The sequence below is a fragment of the Poecilia reticulata genome, linkage group LG12 (assembly GCF_000633615.1).
Source record: "Poecilia reticulata strain Guanapo linkage group LG12, Guppy_female_1.0+MT, whole genome shotgun sequence".
Lineage (NCBI taxonomy): Eukaryota > Metazoa > Chordata > Actinopteri > Cyprinodontiformes > Poeciliidae > Poecilia > Poecilia reticulata.
This window is the reverse complement of record NC_024342.1, coordinates 23,605,569-23,624,439: the sequence shown is the minus strand read 5'-3', so window position 1 is coordinate 23,624,439 and position 18,871 is coordinate 23,605,569. Positions and strand designations below refer to the sequence as shown.

Here is an 18,871-nt window from a genome sequence, read left to right as displayed (position 1 = left end):
CGTCCATGAAAAGCTCTCCACTCTGAAATGTAGCAGCTTAGGAAACATGCCTCCCCACCCCTTACCCAACTCTTCCTTTTTTTGCCATCTGCTTTGAAATGAAGGCACATGTTGGAAAGTAGGCTAAATCCAGAGTGACAGTTTTTTCTCCCTCCTATGTTAAAGCAGTTGCTGTAGGCGGTGTCCAATAGCATGGGAAATGAGCGAAAGGAGTGAGCCGGTTTATCAAGACACAACAGCCTCACGGTTTCTTTGATCTGTACTTTTAGTACTCACTCACAGCGTTGTTATAGTTTCCAATCTGCACTTTCATAGAGACTCACTTTATTGTCATTTCACTCGTTGGCTACTTTACTAGGGAGGTCGTGCAAGTGCAACATGAACCCCTTACTTATGTCGTCACTGTAGGTTTCTTCATTAACCTACTGGAAGTATCCACTGGAACATAGTAGTGATAAAAAGAAGGACGTGGTCAGCAAGAGTACAGAGGCTGATGCAAAAGTCAGTAGTAAGGGGCTCAGGGTTTGGTAAGAAAACACCCCCACTCACAACATCATCCCATCAGCAGCAGCCTGAATAGTTGAAGTCAGAATGGATACATTTCATGGTGTTTATGCTGGATAATAAAGCTGAGCATCTCAGTGTCTTCTGCTGTTGTCCACATAGTGCAAAGATAAGTCAGCTCACAATCAAAGTCACTTCAGTTCCCTTTCCAACCCATTCTGATGTTCTCTTACTGGTGCTTTGTGATGCTAGCAAACATGCTAACTCAAACGTGCTATTGGTCTGTGATTTTGTGAGTATTGTTGATGCTACTAAGAGTAAATAACATTGGTTAGAATGAAAAATGTTATGTTTTTACCCATGTAGGAAAATCTACATGCAATAATCAATCTGTGTTTCGATAACATGACTTGTTAGCTTTGATCCCGCTCTTTCTCCAACTCACTGATGTTAGCTCAGCCCCTGACTCTCAGCTTGTGCCTTAAAGACAGAAAACATTTGCTGACCTGAAGTTTGTTTCCTTTTTATCCTTCTTTTCTTCTAGATGGATAAATGTTAGCATGGAACTATTACATTATATTAACATGTACCTAAAACATAGGAAACACATTAGGTTTTATACAGGATATCAGTCACTTCATGTTTTAAAGCAATTCCTGAAAATCTCTCTGATTAAAAATGCATGATATTGTTGCTATAAAGACTTTCTGACACTAAAATTGTGACCTAACATCACTTAAGCCATTAAGGCTAATGCACATTTATCTAAATGTTAACCTGAATTTATTGATTTTTACGTAAACTGCTTATTTTTAGCATCTATTAAATGTTTGATTGCCTTTTGTATAAGAGTCTCTGTTGATATTTATATTAAATACATAAATGGAATAAACTTGTTCTTCAGCTCATCTGTTTGGCATGAGAACGAAGCAAACTCTTGTTCTTTTGTTAGTTCACTTACACAGCTGCCATTTTGTGGCTTTTAGACATTGTAGGTTGTCTTAAACCTCCAATTATGGACCAGCCACAGTGCACATCTGAGAGGCGTAAGCAGTTACATATGGGCACTCTTTCTCTCCTTCTCAGACGCACTTGCACACAAAATACACACTTGATGTTTCCACGCTGGAGGCTTAGGGCTGTGATCTTTCCAAAGGTTTTCCTCCCGCGGCCCGTGTGCCAGACTGTCTGGAGAGCCACGGAGGGGTTGGCGTCTCCTTGCCTGCCGAATGAAAAAGCCAGCAACGTTTGCTTTCCGTAGCACAGCAGACAGCTTTCCCTCACGGCCCTCCCTCCCAGCCCCCACCTCCCACTCCTCTTGAGGAGGATTATCGGCAGAAACTGGACGTTTGATCCTGACTTGCTCTCCACCATGGCTATATCCGCCTGACAAGGCTCTTTGAATCTCTGTCTTTCCCAAACTTCTCACTTGCAGCTGCTTTAAAAAAGATAACAGCTAAGCCTTTTTTTCCCTCCCTCCCTACTGTCTGCTGTTTAATGTCTCAGATGTAGCTCTTGTCTACCTGGAAGCTGGCAGTACAGCTGGGTCACTGATATGCTTGGATTTAATTGAATTTCAACCAAGATGGTGCAGAAACGATCATAGAGACAGGTGTGGGTAATTTCTGACTGTTTCCTCTGATAATGCAGAAGGAGTAGGTAATTAGCTGTCTTGAAGATGAGAGGGGCTCTTGCATAAAAACATCCCGATTGCATGCTTGCCTGTGTGAAAGATTTTTTTTTTTTTTTTTTAATTCTGCTCACTTTCCGGTCTGATGATGTGTTTTTGTTTTAACAGTGATTAATTGCGAGGGACAGTGCCAAAGAGCTTTCTAAAGTAATTTGCACTGCAAGTATAAACAGGAAGTGTGTTTCCAAATGCAAAATGCTGTTGACTGTTGCAGCGGTTTGCAAGGGGAGCCGAGATGAAACTGTGCTCCGGTGATGCAATGTGACAGAGGACAGCACTGAATGACCTTAAGCTGTCTGAGCTAAAGTGTAAACAAAGGTGCTTCATTTAGGCCAAAAATCTGATGTGCTCATGGAAACGAGTAGAAAAAAAAAAGTCCCGTTCCCTTCAGTTGAAATTGAATTTCAAGTGGATTGTTTTGGTTTTTCTAACACAAAATAAGACATATTTTTTGAAGTAAAAAGACCGTTTCCTGCACATGTATTTAGTAGCCTAATAAGCAAACGGAATAGCTCTGTGTAATTGAATCGGTGTATGGATGCAGCTGCGTTATGAAGGCCTCAGGAGACGCTTTGAGAACATTGGTGACGAACCGCATCATAAAGACGGAGGAACACGGCAGACAGGCCGGGGAAAGTTGTGGAGGGGTTTAAAGCAGAAAGAGTGCAGTACAAATTCAAACCTACCTAGACACGACCCCCATCTAAACCAACAGGCCTGACATGGAAACTTATTACTTAGAGAAGAGGGAAAGTGGAAGGGATGCAGAGATTGTGGATTACACTTCAACCTTGATCACACAATCCTCATATTTTAAGGATGTTGTTCTTTAGTATGGTTACGTGTTGATTTATTACATAAAAACCGAATAAAACACATGGAGCTTTGGCTGCGATGTGACATAATTTGGAAAGGTTTGACGTCTTGAGGCAATTTAGCAGGGGATCATATATGCAGTGTGAAAGCTGCATGACAGGAGCCTGAAGAGTTACTGTCTCTCTCCTGCCTGGACAGAGCTGCTTCACGGCTTGCTCCCATGCATACATCCGAACCCACATCAGCCCCGCCACACCCCGCGTCGCGGATCATTGTCTCAGGGCCGAGACTACGGACTGAGACATGCAGCCTTCAGATGTGCAGCAAGCAGACGTCGAGTGACGCTGACTGCCAGCTGTGAGATAATCAGTCAGCCCATCTAAGAAAAGGCTTCCCTAAAGCTCTACAGCCGTTTTGGCCAAGTGTAGTCTGCATGAGCTGATCTCTATTTAAAACCTGAAGACGATGGATTCACACAATGGGGCGTATCTAATAGACTCCTCTGCCAAAAGAAATTTAAAAGACTATTTATTAAAAGTCAGACTATAGTACGTTTTAAATCACTTACAGTGTTACTGGTAGTCCAGATAAGTAGTTGTAAAAAGTCTTAAAATAAACTCAGTGGATCTTTGCCTTTTCACTGTTCACAGTTTGCAGGTTTTTCTGCAGAGTGTAGCTCTAAATTTGCCTATTCCTAGACTTTTTAGAGCATGTCTGAAATATTCAAAAGAAAATGCATCTTGGGAAGCTGAACTAGCGATGCTCCTTGAAATGCTGTTGTCTGGTGTTTACACACTCAGTCAATCCAAGAGGATTGTTTGTTTTCCTTGGCGCTGATGAGCAGAGTTAAAGAAGAATATGAATGTTTGTTTTTAAGGCATTGCTAAGACAGTTTTTACTGTATTTATTAATGTATATTAAGGTCCTGTTTTTCAACTGTTGTATTACATATTATAAAAAAATCTACTCTGAATTATGTACATTTTTTAAGATTTTGTGGCTTTTGTTGCCAAAGGTCTTGAGGTTTCAGTCGACACCCAGATTACAGCATCCTTTCTCCTCTGCAAGCGGCACCACACACTTCCTCAGTTTGAATGTTTCAGTGTATGTTTCACATACATTATAGGTTTTTCCACTGAATAAAAGTATTTAAATGAAAGTTAGAAACATTTTTCAGCACGAGCTAATTCTGCTGCGATAAATTTATGTGACTATCAGCAGTAACTATTTGTGYGCAAGGTGCTGTCCTTGCTATTTWAAAAAAAAGAAAGATGACAATGTTTTATGTTTTCATTCATGTAAGAACTGTTTATATATCTCTGAAAGGTTGGAAGTCTGATTGGACTCAAATCATTTCATAGCAGATCATTTTCCACCTATTCACTCGYCTTGAACACGGTTATGTGTGCACTGAAAAATAGAAGATTGTGTTATTTTTCCTCTCTACCTTCCACTAATGTGCCTTTGCATGACATGAGAGATAATTAACACACAATATATTGTGAAGTAAGCAATCTGTCAGTGTTGGAGAAAGGTGCAGCATTGGCCCAAACTGAGTATAATAGCAGCAGTAAGCTGAAACACACCCTGCCCTCTTTGTTTCATTATAGGTTTATTGAGTACTTATACCAGAGGTACAAAAAAAGGTACTTAATGCAACACTTTCCACTTCCATAACTATTTGTGCTTAGTTATTTCATTAAATAGCAGCTGACATCTTTACTGTAGGAACAAATATAACTCATTGATCGATTAAAAAATACTTGACATGAATTTATCAAACCGGATAAAAGCCGAAGTCGCAATATTCAACAAGATTTTGGCCTATTTAAACTTAATCTTTTGCTATGGCTATAAAAATGGCTTTTGTAAATTTTCTTTCAGCCTCAATTTCTCCTCAGTTTAGTAGGTATAAGCTCAAATGAGACATATATTGTCTTTTTTACTTTTTTTACGTTTTGGCACATCAACAAGAGGAAAATTTGTATTCTGTTGCAATTTTGTGTGACAGACATACACAGGAGCAGAAAATTGTGGAGTAAAATGGAAATAATTCATACAAAATTTGTGGCGTGTATTTCTGTTAACTCTCTGGAAGAATATAAGGTAAGAACTTGGTCGTTGTTGGAAGAAAGCCATCAGAAGCCCAATTTATTGTCCTGTAGAGAAAACYAGMAAACATGCAATGACTAGAAGAGACGGTAAACGATCATCCTGAAAATACTGACCCCAAACCGACAGGTGGTGGATTTCTTTCTTTCCTTTTTCTTTTTTGCATACGGCAAGGATTGTCACTACATCCTTGYTTAATTAAAGAAAAAATGCACTTAACTCATTCATCTAAATTCACATAGTTCATTCATTTGAAGCTGCAAATGCAGCCGTGTTGTTGCTGTGCATCTTCGGTGTCTCTTTCTCAGGCAGGAATCAATYCGTCCTCTCTATCTACAAGTCAATTGCTTTGGCTTCACGTGGGATTTCCTCAGTGAAACCAACAGGAATGCGAAGCGGATCGCACATGTCCGATCTGTGAAGCGGCTGATTGGTGGACTGTGTTGTGCTGCGGATCTGCGARTGGATTGAACCCGTGTTTATCCAAGCCGTGTGTTGAATAAAGCGGGCCGAGCTCAGCCTGGAGTCAGATGGGTAATTAAGAGTCTGGTCTCCGGTGTTAACAGCRTTAGTCACCTTGGAGATAATCGACAGCACAAAGCCGCATCCCTCCATGTTGCCGATAGCCTCCTCAGGTAATCCTGCACAAACAGTAACTTAGGCGTTTTTTACAGTTCCTGTATGAATTAGGACAGCAGCAGCRACAAAAATGTAATTCAAAAAGACAATATAGAATCGTTCAACACAGTGATATATTGTTGAAATGTTTTACTTTCATAGTTTTCATGATTATGGCTTAGAGTCAATGTGAAAACAAAATGTGTATTCCMGAAATGGCAGCTTAKTGACAAGCATATCYGTGTATGGTACTGCATATGCACTTTGGAAGGGTGTTTGCTGCTTATAGAAACATATTTTTTCCTTCCACTAAATTTTCAATCAATTCCCCTATGTACAGACCTCCTTCAGCAASTCCTTTTTATGACTTCCTGTCTTAAMATGGGTATCTTTTAATGGATTGGACATAATGTTAACATCTTTGTTGTTCTTTTGTTGGTTTTGTTGGCACAATATTCTAGTAATTATTGGGTTGTCATTAGTTGTGGGCCATAATTCCTAAAATCAACAGAATGAAGTCCTTGAAATAAATCCCTCTGTATATAAATAAATCTATAACTTTCACTTTCTGACACAAATTCCTGAAATCAATCAACTTTTAGCGATTTACCATAAGCCTCCTAATGCGACAACGACACAGCCTCTGCTCTGTGCAGATAACAGACATTTTGCTGAATATTAATGCTCCCATTACTTTGCACCTGTTGACAGAAACTCATAACCAGCATGCAATAAAAATGTATCTTGCTTTGATCTCGTCTCTTAGCATCAGTATAATTTTATTAGCAGCTTTGCAAGAAATCAAAGCCAGTTTGTTTTCCGATGCAGGTCGGCCAGGTTGAACATTATTTAAAGCTGTGGAGCTGCAGCGATGCTCTGCACAGTTGGGGATCTCTTYGTCTAAATAAAATTTAAGTTACACCTATAGTTTGTGCCTCACCATTTACTTGGTGAGGTAAAAGTGACTGTTTATGCGTCCTCYGGGGGTCTAAATCACGGCAACGAGTCTTTAAGTTGYGAGGGAAACTYGACAGAGGAAAAGATGGATGCCGACTTTCTTCTCGCCCATMCCGTTCATAAATTACCCGGCCATTGATCCATGGTTGTCTGGGATTCTCGGCGGACCTCCTCCTCGCATTCATCACACCCCGCGTCTGCAGCTAGGCCTGAGTGGAAATGTCTCAAACACATCCTCCCCTTCCTGAGAAAGCAGCAGCATGGCCTGTTGCTTGGATACAGCAGTATTTTCTTTTTTCGTTTTTTGATGAAGAGTGGATAAAACCTGAAGGACTGCATTATGCGCCAAGATGTTCCAGCATCTTGGTCCATGTTGGATGTCTGGTTTTATAGTGAGTGAGCGCTGTTTGCTTTAACGGCAGCTGTGCAGAGCGTTTTCCCTGTTTGCAGGCTGCTTTTGAGACAATGCAGGGAAATAAATCACTGTAGGGTAAGCAGGATATCCAGGCTGGTGATAATATTTGTTATGAACTACTGTGAAATCCATCTGCAGACGGAAATCAAGCCGGTCACGCAGAGGTGAATCCAAAAACATGTCTCACGCAGTTTTAATCGCTTTTAGAAACATTGCTGAAAAACTGACATTCAATTACTTGTTTAGAGTAGGAAGAACACATGAAAACATGCGTTACAGTTCARAAAAAAAATCTAATTTGAATAATGAAGTCTTATTTTTCTGTACGTACACCGTGTTCCCTTTATTTCATCTTAAAGATGGATGAAATGAAACCTGTCTGACAGCATGAAGTAGGCTCAAAGCTGTAAAATGCTTGCGGCACCGAGGAGCTCTGTGCTTGGAGTCGTTCATCATGCACTGAGGAGAAATCAGGGAAAAACAAGGAACCTTTTTCATTCATTAGGTGAAAATAACAGCATGTGATGATGGGTTACTCTGTTTCTTATTAGTTTAACATAATCTAATCTGTTTGTGATATAGCTACAACACAAAGTAGCATCTAGAACCATGTTTAACAGAGCCGTCCTGTAGATTCAAGTACAAATTTCTCCTGAGTGGGAAAACTGACCCACCTACTGACGGCGTGTTCCTCCGGTGCAGCAAAATGCAAACAGTGCCTGCTCCTGCTGGGCTCCTCTGATCTCAGCGCCGCTCCACATCGGCGCTCCTGTTTTTACGACTAGCCACTGTATAAAAGGTAAAGGTGGCCTGGGTTTAATTACGCAGCTGTTCTCTACAGTCACAGTGGCTTTTTTCCTGACAGAGTCAGAATTATCCTCTTTTGTAACGGAGATTAACCCCACTAACGGCATCACTTAGCCTATTTAGCTTCCATATTTTAACGCCTGTCTAACGAAGCGGCTCTGCCTCGACAGCTGGGGGTTCTCACAGATACAAAACTGTGGTCAATCCTTTACTACTTACAGGCTTTTGGGGGTAACAAGATGAGATTAACACATTTGAATGCAATTTTAATGTAATGCATAATTCATGCAGTGTCCTCTTCTCTTAATTTGAAGGAATATGCCCCTTTTCTGCAGCATTCCAAGTATCAGAACGTCCCAGTTGAGGGTTGAGGAGAGGAGGGGTTTGGGAGCCTGTCTGCTTATCAGGGTCCTCTGGGCATCTCCTGGCAGATCCTGTCCAAACATTTGCAAAGCTGGACCCGCTTTCATTCCTTAAGTGTAATTGTTTTAGTTAATGCAGGACGCAATGTTCTGTCCCGTTGGTCACGAAACCTTTTATTTTTAGTGACACGGTGACCGTCGGTTGAACTGCAGTCAACACGGAGTCACAGATGCTCGAGCATTGATTTGCTCTCCAGGCCACAAAATTAATTAAAAAAACAAAAAAGTCACACATAATTTCCTGGAAGCAGCTTTGTTCGTGCCGCTAACGCTTTCTCACCTTTTGCCTCGTTGTTGCCAACAGTTGCTGTGCGAAACAAAAAAGACAAAGTCTACAAAGTTATTCCTTAGTCTCTTCACAAAGATGAAGAGCAACAGATTAAACWAATTCTCTTCCTCCAAARSCTCATGAGCTGCAGCAGGGCAAACCCAGAGGAGACATTGGCTGGTTTGAAATATTTTTCAGGGCTCATATTGATTTCAAATGAGGCAAATTTAGGGATCACAGTTGGGGGAAGTAGACTCTTGTGAAGATTATCACCTTTGATTTATTTGATGCATTTCAAACCGAATGGAAGCAGAGATTAAATAGTCAGAGATTAAATCTGATTCTGTCAGTGGTTGAACTTTGCTTGTTTAGTGGAGGATAAACATGTGAGAAAAATACTTCACATCTCAGATTACTATACCGTTTTGTTTATCAGTTTGTTTATGTTCGGCTCTTCTTGTAGGACGAACATGTAATACACAGAAAATCAGTTTTTCTTTTGTTTTTTTTTTTTTTTCAAATAAGGAGATTTGAGTTATTTAAAATGACAAAGCTTTTAAAATCTTTGAATTTAATTCAGTTTAGGAATACAAAAAATATTGCTGACGTTTTGGCTAGTTTATTTTAGTGTCCTAACAGGTCATATGTTAAGCATCATTTGGTGGAAAATTCTACATGTTTGCATTTTAATTAATTAGTCTGTAACTATATACAGAATAAAAGCTGGTAAAGAACTGAATGACTTCTGGGACATTTACAAAGAGCAAACTCATAAAAATGGTACCTGACAGAACAGAATAATAAAAAAAAATTACACTGTAATTACATTGGTATACAGTGTGGTTGATCAATTCCCATTTTACCTTAGCCTTAGTGAGTGTGTAAAGATTTTTAAAGTAGCTTTAAATGTAAAAGTTTTTAAATTTTGACAATGAAAAATGACCTTTTCTTCTGGTTTGCATTAATCTGGTGTGGAGTGCTTTAGGATTGTAGCTGGATCTGCTTATTTCCTGTTGTGGAGGCAATAAAAACGCCTGAATCTTCTTCTAGATCAGTGGTTCTTAACCTTTTTTGAGGTACCGAACCCCCCAGTTTCATATGCGCACTTACCGAACCCTTCTTATTCCCCCTCCCCCCACCCCCCGACACACAGAATACTTTGCGTTATTCTGATTTAGTAATGTAATTACATTAGTTGTGTTACCATCCCCACGCCACTAGAGGCAGTAGCAACCCCGAAAAGATGCGACTAAGGAGCAGATTTAGACTATAGAATTCAGTAAAAACGGTGAGTTTTGCTGAAGTAATTATAGACACAAGTTCAAATCCATGCTGAGTGGAGCTCCTTCAATCATGGCTCCTCTGCAGCTCTGATTGGCTAAGCAATGTAACGTGATCCACTGCAGCAAGTGACGGCAAAGCGGGGCGTCATCACGACTTTACACAAGTGCGTCTTTACCTCCGTGGCAGAGGCTCCACCAAACCCCTGAGACCGACTCACTGAACCCCTGGGGTTCGATCAAACCCAGGTTAAGAGCCACTGTTCTAGATGAAACAGGTGATCACCTGTTCACTGGTGATTAATAACAATGTCAAGCACATTTTTCAGCTACAACTAGAAAAATGGAAATCATTTCACTATCTAATGGTCATATGAGCTTATCTTGTGTTTTTTTGCTCTGGGAAAAAATGATGTTTCAAAGTTCAATGTTGCAAGACCAGCTGTAAAAAAAATAAATAAAAAAAATAATTCCTTCCACTCAATGTTGACTCAGTGGCTGAGTATTGGTCGCTTGGTTTGTTTTGCTGACACAAATGAAGTTGGTCATAAAGAGGCTATCATTGCCGATAGTAATATAATGTCTGCTTACATGACATTACAGATAGTAATATAGTGTTTGCTTACATGCGTTTAGATAAGAGGACTGTAGACATTTGAACAATAAAGCAGAACGCTCTCATTCCTTTAGCTCTTGTTTTGATTTTCTCCAAAGACAAAGAGTCTGAGGTTTATGAAATCCATCGTCGCCTCCACCTGGCACCTGGAGGTTCCTTGCTGGATTGTGCATCCCCTGCAGCTTTTTAAAGTGAGTGTGTGCACTTGCAGTCATAAAGAAGTCTTCCAGGCTCCTCCTGTGGTCATCTGGGTGCATTTTTTGAGTGCTCCATCACCTGCTGAGAGCTTTGGAGCTGACATCTGGGGTGTACGATGATTCACTGCCCCTATTACTTTGTCTGCTGAGGGGATTTTGTTGCGAATCAAATTTAGTCTTCCTCACAGTTCTCAGACAAACATCAGTCTCTTTCATTGACTTTAATTCTCTGACAGGCTGTCTGGGTATCTGATCCTCTCTCTGACTCACCTCAGTTTAACCTGAGTTTGTTTTTCTTTTCTTCCTCCTCCTCTTGTTCTGGGCCCGTTCTGCGTCTGCTAGAGGTTCGAGTCAGATACGGGCAACAACAGTGTTCTTTTCTAGCAGCGACGCGATAAAACATGTTATTAGATTACCACTAATTGTTCATTTCCCAAAGGTGATGAAAGTAGGGATATGAGGGGAGACTGAACAGATTGCTTGATTCTGTTTTTGCAGCCTTTTCTGTGGTGTTCTGCTTACAGTTTGTCGCTTTTTTGGCTTTCGCCCTCGTTATCCCTAACGGAGCAGATCTACAGCTTTGGTGGAACAAGCCTTGTACTTTTCACACGTCGCATTTCTGTAATTTGCTGTTGTTCGACGTTTTGGTGGAAGCTGTAATTTGTAGCTCCTCAGGAATGAGCATGTAGGAGTGTGTGCAGATGAAGGACCACCCACTCAGAGAAATAATGCATTGTTCTATGTGCGACGTAGCGTGGTGATACGGTAGAAGGGCATGTCAGGGTTTTTTTATAAGTCTCTTTGCTCTTTGCTGCTCCTCTCCCACCTGCTCTCCTCCGCCTGTATGTCTCTGACAAGCCTGCCGTTTTCAGGAGCTGTTTACTCTTCAGTGAGAAGTCAAACTGTTTCTTTGCTGTCGCACACAAGCCACCCTTTTAAAAGCCTGCTGACAAACTGGAGTGGGGCTCTCGCGGCTCTCTTTTTAAGTTTCTTTTCCTGGTTAAACTTCCATTTTTTTCAAGCGTCCGAGTTTCTGTTTTCTGATCTTTAAAAGCCCAATTTCTTTAATGTTGACTATTTTGTGCTCTTGCTATTTAGCGTGGCCTTCTGTCGATGGTTGAAGGGTTTCGCAAGGGATCTTTTCCTCATTGCTCACTTAATGCCTCAGACCGGTGACTTTAAAATTTCTTTCTAGAATATTTACTATGCTGAGGAATTTGTGGACATCTCAAAGACTTCATGTTGGGCTCGTCATGTGGCTGAAAACAAGCCCAAATTACTACCCCTCCACCACCGTGCTTGGCAGTTGGCATGTGTTTGTGGTGTTTTGCAGTAATTAGAACATTCTGGCTCATCTAGCCAAAGTACATTGATCCTGTAGTCCTGTGGTTTGTTGTTTACAACTTTACAAACCTAAACCATGCTGCAATTTTAGTTGAGAGAGGAGGCGTCCGCCTCCAACTCTTCCACACAAGGAATAGTTGTTATTTTTTCTCTGTAGAGTTTTGAATAATTTCTCTGAACATTGCATGCCTGACCTTGATCGAATTTATCTGGAAAGATTCTCCGCTGTGGTAAATGTTTTCCACTTGTCAGTGATCTTCCTGAGTTTATAAATGGCTTTCTAACCCTTTCCAGATTGATGCGATGTGACAATTGCCTCTTTAGGTGATGTCAGTGATTTGTTCGTTTTAGCCAGATGGTGTAAAATTTGATTCTGCAATACTCTGTGATACAAGGAAGTTGATGGTCTTCTGAGTGAAGCCCATATTTGTTCCTCTTGACCAGGATACTTGTGAAAATAACATTTTGATCTTAATACGTTTTTCCCCAAATTTGCCCAATCTTCTTCTCATTGCCATTTAACAAACTTTAATATTTGACGTGCTATCTGAGACGGAGCTCCTGCATTTTTTTTTTTTTTTTTACAATTTCTCTTAACATTTTACATTCTGAGCTCAGAGGGAATTTGCAGGTCGGCTCATTCCTGGGAAAATTAGTAACTCAATTAACTTAAAATGGTTTGCAGTTGGCCTAAAAATCCCTCCCAGTTTGATGTGGAGCAGCAACTGTTTTTTTTTTAAGGTTATTGATGTCGTCTTTCCATCCTGGCATTACTTAAAACTTTGTATTGCAGAGCAACGAATAACAGAAACTCTTGCTTTTTATAGAGTTAGCCACTTTATGTTATAAGCTTACTTGAGTAGATTGCCTTCAGCAGCCAAGCTGAAGTCATGTTTTAGTTTTTTATGTTTATCTTTATGGGTCAGTGTAAATATTCTGCAGATTTTACACCATCTGTGATGCCCAATAATAGTGATTACTGATCAAAAACAAACAAAATGTCTCGTGTAACTGTCAGGAGGACACAGGTGTCTTTATGGACCTGTTTACTTTCATGTAAGTGTGTTGAGGGAGACGGTTATCGGGTTAAATAACAACAAACTTGTTTAGTCAGTTGGATAAATCACTTTGAGTAGAAAGTCTTACATTGAGGTTGAGTTACATTTATTTCTTCTTAGGCAGGAAAAACTTATTCAAGGGCATTTTACATCCTAAAAGTACTTCAAAGCACCGGTAAACATAATTGTATTTGTTGTTTTTCCAAAAGTAATTTACCACCTAAAACAGGGGAAATTAAATATCTGTCATAAAGCTGACAGGCAGAAAAACAAACCCTGAAAAATAGACCTGCTCTTTTACAAGCTCCAAATAACATAAAAGCAAGAAAATCCCACATTTATCATCTGAAATCTGCCATATTTGAAACAAAACCTTCCTTTGTTAAATGATCGTATTACTTGCAGCCTCTATGACTCAGTAAGTGTGACGTTATACCAGATTGGTTATGCTGAAGGCAGCCGCAGCCCGAGGAGATGATCACATACAGTTCACTCCCAGGTGCACTCGCCCTTAGCGCACTACATGAAAATGTCTCTCTTTTTTTTATATTATTTATTTGCTGCTTGAATCGTAGTATTTTCATTCTAACCCCACCTATGCTTTAGAATTACCAAACATACATTAGAATGTCAGACACATCTTTTCTGATTCGTATCTGCAGTGAACCTTTCTCTCTCTCTCTCTCTCTCTCTCGCCTGCAGACCACTCCAGCAAATGTTACCTTTTCATATCAGGGCTGGGAAAATAAGCTCTTTTCTTTTTCTCCTCCCCCCGCAGCACAAGTGGATCTGCAGGCATGATAACCTCCACCGCTGAACTGCAAATGTCACTTTGGCGAGGCGGCCAATCGCAGTTCTTTTTCCTAGTCTGTGTGGCTCTCTTATGGGGTTCGCACCCGTGACACTGAGACTGAGGCGGCGTGCTCGTATGAATGAGAATGAACCGGCGAGCCTCTCAGGTGTGGCCYGGAGAGGCGAACGGAAATATCATGAAATACCAKGCAAACCAGGAATAACTGTAGSGGCAGTGAGATGGATTTTGCTTTTTGAAAGCTAATTAGAACATCAGTCTGAGGTGGATGTTACCTCACAAAGTCAGATGCAGGAAAAGAAACATTTTGTCTCCTCAGACATCTGCAGAGTTCARTGGAGAAGYGGCTTTTACAAGGAGAGGACTGGTTTGAGATTCTGATGTTCTGATAACCTTGAGCTAAAAGTAGATAGTAGTGAATATCAAACCTGATGTATTGCATGTAGAGAAGCAAACCAAAGTCGCTTAAACCTTTACTACTTTCCACCTTAAAAAGTCTCATTGCAGGTTTTTGCTGCTTCTCACATAATTTWACAGTGATTCTGATTTTCATGCAGGAATGACTCGAAAGAAATGATGCTACATTTGACGTTGGTGGTCAAATGTTGCAGCTTAACTCAACAGGAACTTCACACTTAAAGAAATGAAGAAGTAAAAAAAAAAAAAAAAGCAATGTCGGTGCACAGGAAGGCCCTCCTGTAGCAATCAGTAGTGCAGCGTATCTGAAGAAGCCTCTGATAGAGGACACTCTGTTGTTTTATAACCCTCTTATGAAGGAGATGATCAGGGTTTTGACCATTTTGTGAGGTTTTCACCTGGTTCTAATAATATGAATTAATTCTAGTTACTCACTCTGAGTTTTAATATAAGAAAAAGCAAATTACTCAACTTATCCTTCTCTATCCTTGAAGATGTGTGGTTTTTGTTTTTGTTGATTTTTTTTCTGAATTGCTGTTAAGCTTTTATGAATGTTTCAAAGGCCACCATATGTAGCTGGTGAGGGAAAGATTTGCGGTCTAAAACTCCACCTGCACCTCCTGGTGCCATCGTTGCTGCCCTGATTGCTGTCTAACATCAGTCCTGCTTCAGATGTAACTCGGAAGGCTGCTGGTCTTACGCAACAGCCATTACAAAGAAATATGTGGCCGAGGCCTTCAGCAGATACGAGGCAATCAAGCATTTCTCTCCATAAAGACTCTTTGCCTCAACTCTTGTGTGAGTGCCATCCGCTCCCTGCTCGTCAGCTCATACCGCACACAGGACTGAAAGAGCAAATCAGGGCGGTGTGTGAATTTGCATGCTAGGTAATGCATTCTTCACATACAGAAAGATCAGAGACCAGGTTTGATTATAAATTACACTACAACGCCGCTGTAATCGGTCTGTGCTCCTGCCTTCAAGGTTTGGCTGACTGATGGAATATTTTAAGSAGCTGGAGCATCGATATTTAGACCGGAGAAGCGTCGACGGCTGTAACCCCTATAAAGATTGTCCGCCTCGACACATGCTTCACACATGCTTTGGTTTTGTTGCCAGTGATGAAAAGGCATATTTTGCCTTTTACACTGAATTCGTTCTGTCTGTTAAATTGACCGGGTCAGCTCATCAGTTTGCCAAAGATTGTGGTTTTCTGTGTAGTTTCAGGTATTTGTGTTGCCTCAGCAGATCGTAAACACAGAGGATTAGTCCTGCAAACCCGAAAACCGAGGTTGGTAGTGAAGGGATGTGAAAATGTGTTAAATAATTTTAGATACATAATTTTATTGCAGTGACATCATCTTAAATGTGTTAACATTCATTTAATTAGTAGAGAAAAAACATAAATAGTTGTGTTTAATAAACTGGTGAAATTTGAAACACTAACAATCCCTATAAAAAATGTTTACWCTATAAGCTGCACAGGTCATCCATCTTTGGCCAATGTTTACCTTGGTTCTGTTCTTTAGAACAGAACCAAGGTTCTTTTGAAGAACCAAGGTTCTTCAAAAACTGTTCTGAAGAACAGTTTTTGGTTCTGTTCTTCAGAACAGAACCAAAAACCAAGATTTTAAACAACCAAGATAATTGTTTAAAACCAATAAGTGTCTTATTGGTTKTAAACACCAATAAGACACTTTGATTACAGACTCTTGCAACCTAAAATGAAAAGAGGTAGAAATGTCTCATTATTTTCCTAGTTTCACAAAAAAAGTGTATATTTTTCTTATTTACTTACTATCTGTGATCCTGTAGACTTGTTTTCTTTTATTAAAGCCTTGGGGATCTTGGCAGAGTGCATTTACCACCTTAAACACCGTAAAACACCGGGAGATTTCAAATAAAAACCTTGAAAACTGGTTTCTATGGCAGGATAATTGTTTCAAACGTATGGCCCAATCAACAAAGAAATGACTTGCAAAGTAAATACGGCTSATTTTAGCAGCTGTATATTTCTTAGTCCGGTATGTCCAAATCTTAAGCAGTGTGCTTATTCTTTTCCTTAATATCTCACTATGTTTCAATGATTGACAGGACTCCCCTTGSTTGGAGCTGAAGGTAGTTTCTGCTGTTGATTGACAGGTTGTTTTTCAGCTTTTAGTTRGAGGTCTCATTCCATCTAGAGGACGTATCTCAGGACGCTGTGTGTGGTGATAAGACATCAGACGACATGATCCTCTGTGGCTGTGAGGATTAGGGATGCAGTTTTAAAGTTCCTAGGAAGAGGAATAGGTCAACTACAAAGTCACTTCATTTGAAAAACTAAACCCAGCAGTGTTGTTGGTCAACCCTAGCCAGACCTGTAGAACGTGTTTCTAAATTTTCTTCCAGATTAATCRTGCTGGTGMAGCACAGGCATGAAATATTTAATCTTTTCGTTGTACCGTTAATTATCTGATGGTGCTCAGACACTTACGTCAGTTTTGCTTCTTATTTTCTCTTTCTGTAGTTCCTGTGCCTGAAGAATATCCGGACATTCCTAAAAGTGTGCCACGACAAGTTCGGCTTGAGGAACAGCGAACTTTTTGACCCGTTTGATCTTTTTGATGTCAGAGACTTCGGCAAGGTAAGTTTAAAAAACAAAACAAAAAAAAAAATAAATAAATAAATAAATAAAAACTCTTCCTGGTTGATGTTTTCCAGGAAGTCACGTGATACGAGCTGGCTGCTTGTGACAGCAATTTATGACAATGAGATTTCCAGTTAAAAAATGTATTTYAATAAGAAATGTAAGCTTCCGAGAAGCTTACATTTATTGCTGCTGTTTGGACTTTCCTTATGTGTTGGACATGTGTGTGCATAGAGAAGTACAGGGATGTGTGAGTTCATCTAAAGTGCAGATCAGCATCCCTTCGTGYTTCGCATCAGTTTAAAGGTAGTTCAGACCTAAATCCGTCTGTTACATTGACCCCCGTTGTGGCGCTGAGAGCTTGGATGAGCATTTAATGTAACACCTAAAGGTCAGCAATCTTGTTCCATGTCACCGGATGGCTGTTGCTAAGACCTAAACTCATGAAAAGGAGGGGGAAAAAATCCACAAATATGATACCATGCAAACTTATTTCAAGGCTTTTTCAACCTTTTAAGTTATGTAATCCTGTAAGTTTCAACTAAAAAGCAAACAAAAGAGGCATAAAAATATATCTTGTTTATACTTCACGTCCTAATTTTACAAAAAAGGATCCAAAAGCCATTAGCAGACTTACAACTGAGCTTAAAATGATCCATACGCTGGCAGATTTAGATAAAAAAGTATTTTCATTCAGTCAAGAAGATGGTTTCTGAAAGGAAAGGAGACGGGGAAAGAGAAAAAAAACATGTAAAAATAAGAAATGTTTCTGAATGTGGGTAATTAAATATGCTTTACCAAAGTATTAGGTTGTTTTTTTTACATCATTAGGTTGAMAAGCGGAGAATATATGTCACAYTAAAGATGGAAAGGGTTTTGTTTCCACTCTGCTTTGCAGTTTTGTTCCCAGCTGCATTCATGTAAACATATTACAGAGTAATTGCTGATGATTGGTGGGTGCTTAATTATCATTGACCTGCATGCTGCTTGAAAAATGTTCACATTTACCTCTCAGCAGGGGAAAAGTGGGGCTCAGTCTTCCTTAAACTATTAGCATTCAGAGATTTTTGTTTTGAAACATAATGTGATGACTATGCTTTATATTAATACATTACCATGTAAGGAAAATGAGTCAAGCACAGTGATTTTTGGATATTTCTACAGTGATCCAGAATATTCCAGTGACAGGTTCAAATGTGGATCATGAAGGATGGTTTAAAAAAAAAGTGATTTAATGACACATATGTGTGAATGCTCTCTGGATGTGGGAAAGCAAACCAAACAACCCTGATGTAGCCCTGCTAGCTTTAAGTTTGAATCAAATGTATTGTTGTACCTTTATACTCAGCTACCTACAGCTACAGTGTATTATAAATCTTATCAACTTTATTGGGAGTTTTTATGGGACAATAAAGTTAACTTTTGTACTTAATTAAATGTGTGATCGTGTTGCAACTTCCCACAAAATTCTGTCTTTAACATGGGAATGAAGGCTGATTTGGACTCTTCTGATGGTCAATTAGCTGCTCAATACTCTGCTGCAAATCAATTCATTCATGTATTTGCATTTTATCATTTGATGTCATGAAATGGAGCCAGTTTGGATTGTTGATGAAGGTTTCCAGCAGGGAGGACTTTGGTAAAATGGGCCCATCTAACGCGAGATGGAACAATCTAGAACACTAGTTCCTCATCTGTTGTAGAGCAGATATAATTTCATTTAATACTGAGTCATGGATGGATTAAGGGCATTGGTGGTTTGCATGAATGAATGAATGAATGAATTACTGGATATAAGGGTTGATCATATTTATCGGATGGATGGATGGATGGATGGATGGATGGATGGATGGATGGATGGATGGATGGATGGATGGATGGATGGATGGATGGATGGATGGATGGATGGA

At 39.9% G+C, this 18,871-nt stretch overlaps 1 protein-coding gene across 1 annotated transcript in view; it reads left to right on the top strand.

Annotated features, from left to right (window-relative positions):
• The window catches only part of vav2 (vav 2 guanine nucleotide exchange factor), a 177,619-nt gene that overhangs the window by 10,903 nt on the left and 147,845 nt on the right, over nt 1-18,871 (top strand). Inside the window, exon 2 of the mRNA XM_008424709.1 lies at nt 16,842-16,958. Within this exon, the coding sequence (XP_008422931.1) occupies nt 16,842-16,958 (117 nt within the window). The remainder of the gene's footprint in view (nt 1-16,841; nt 16,959-18,871) is intronic.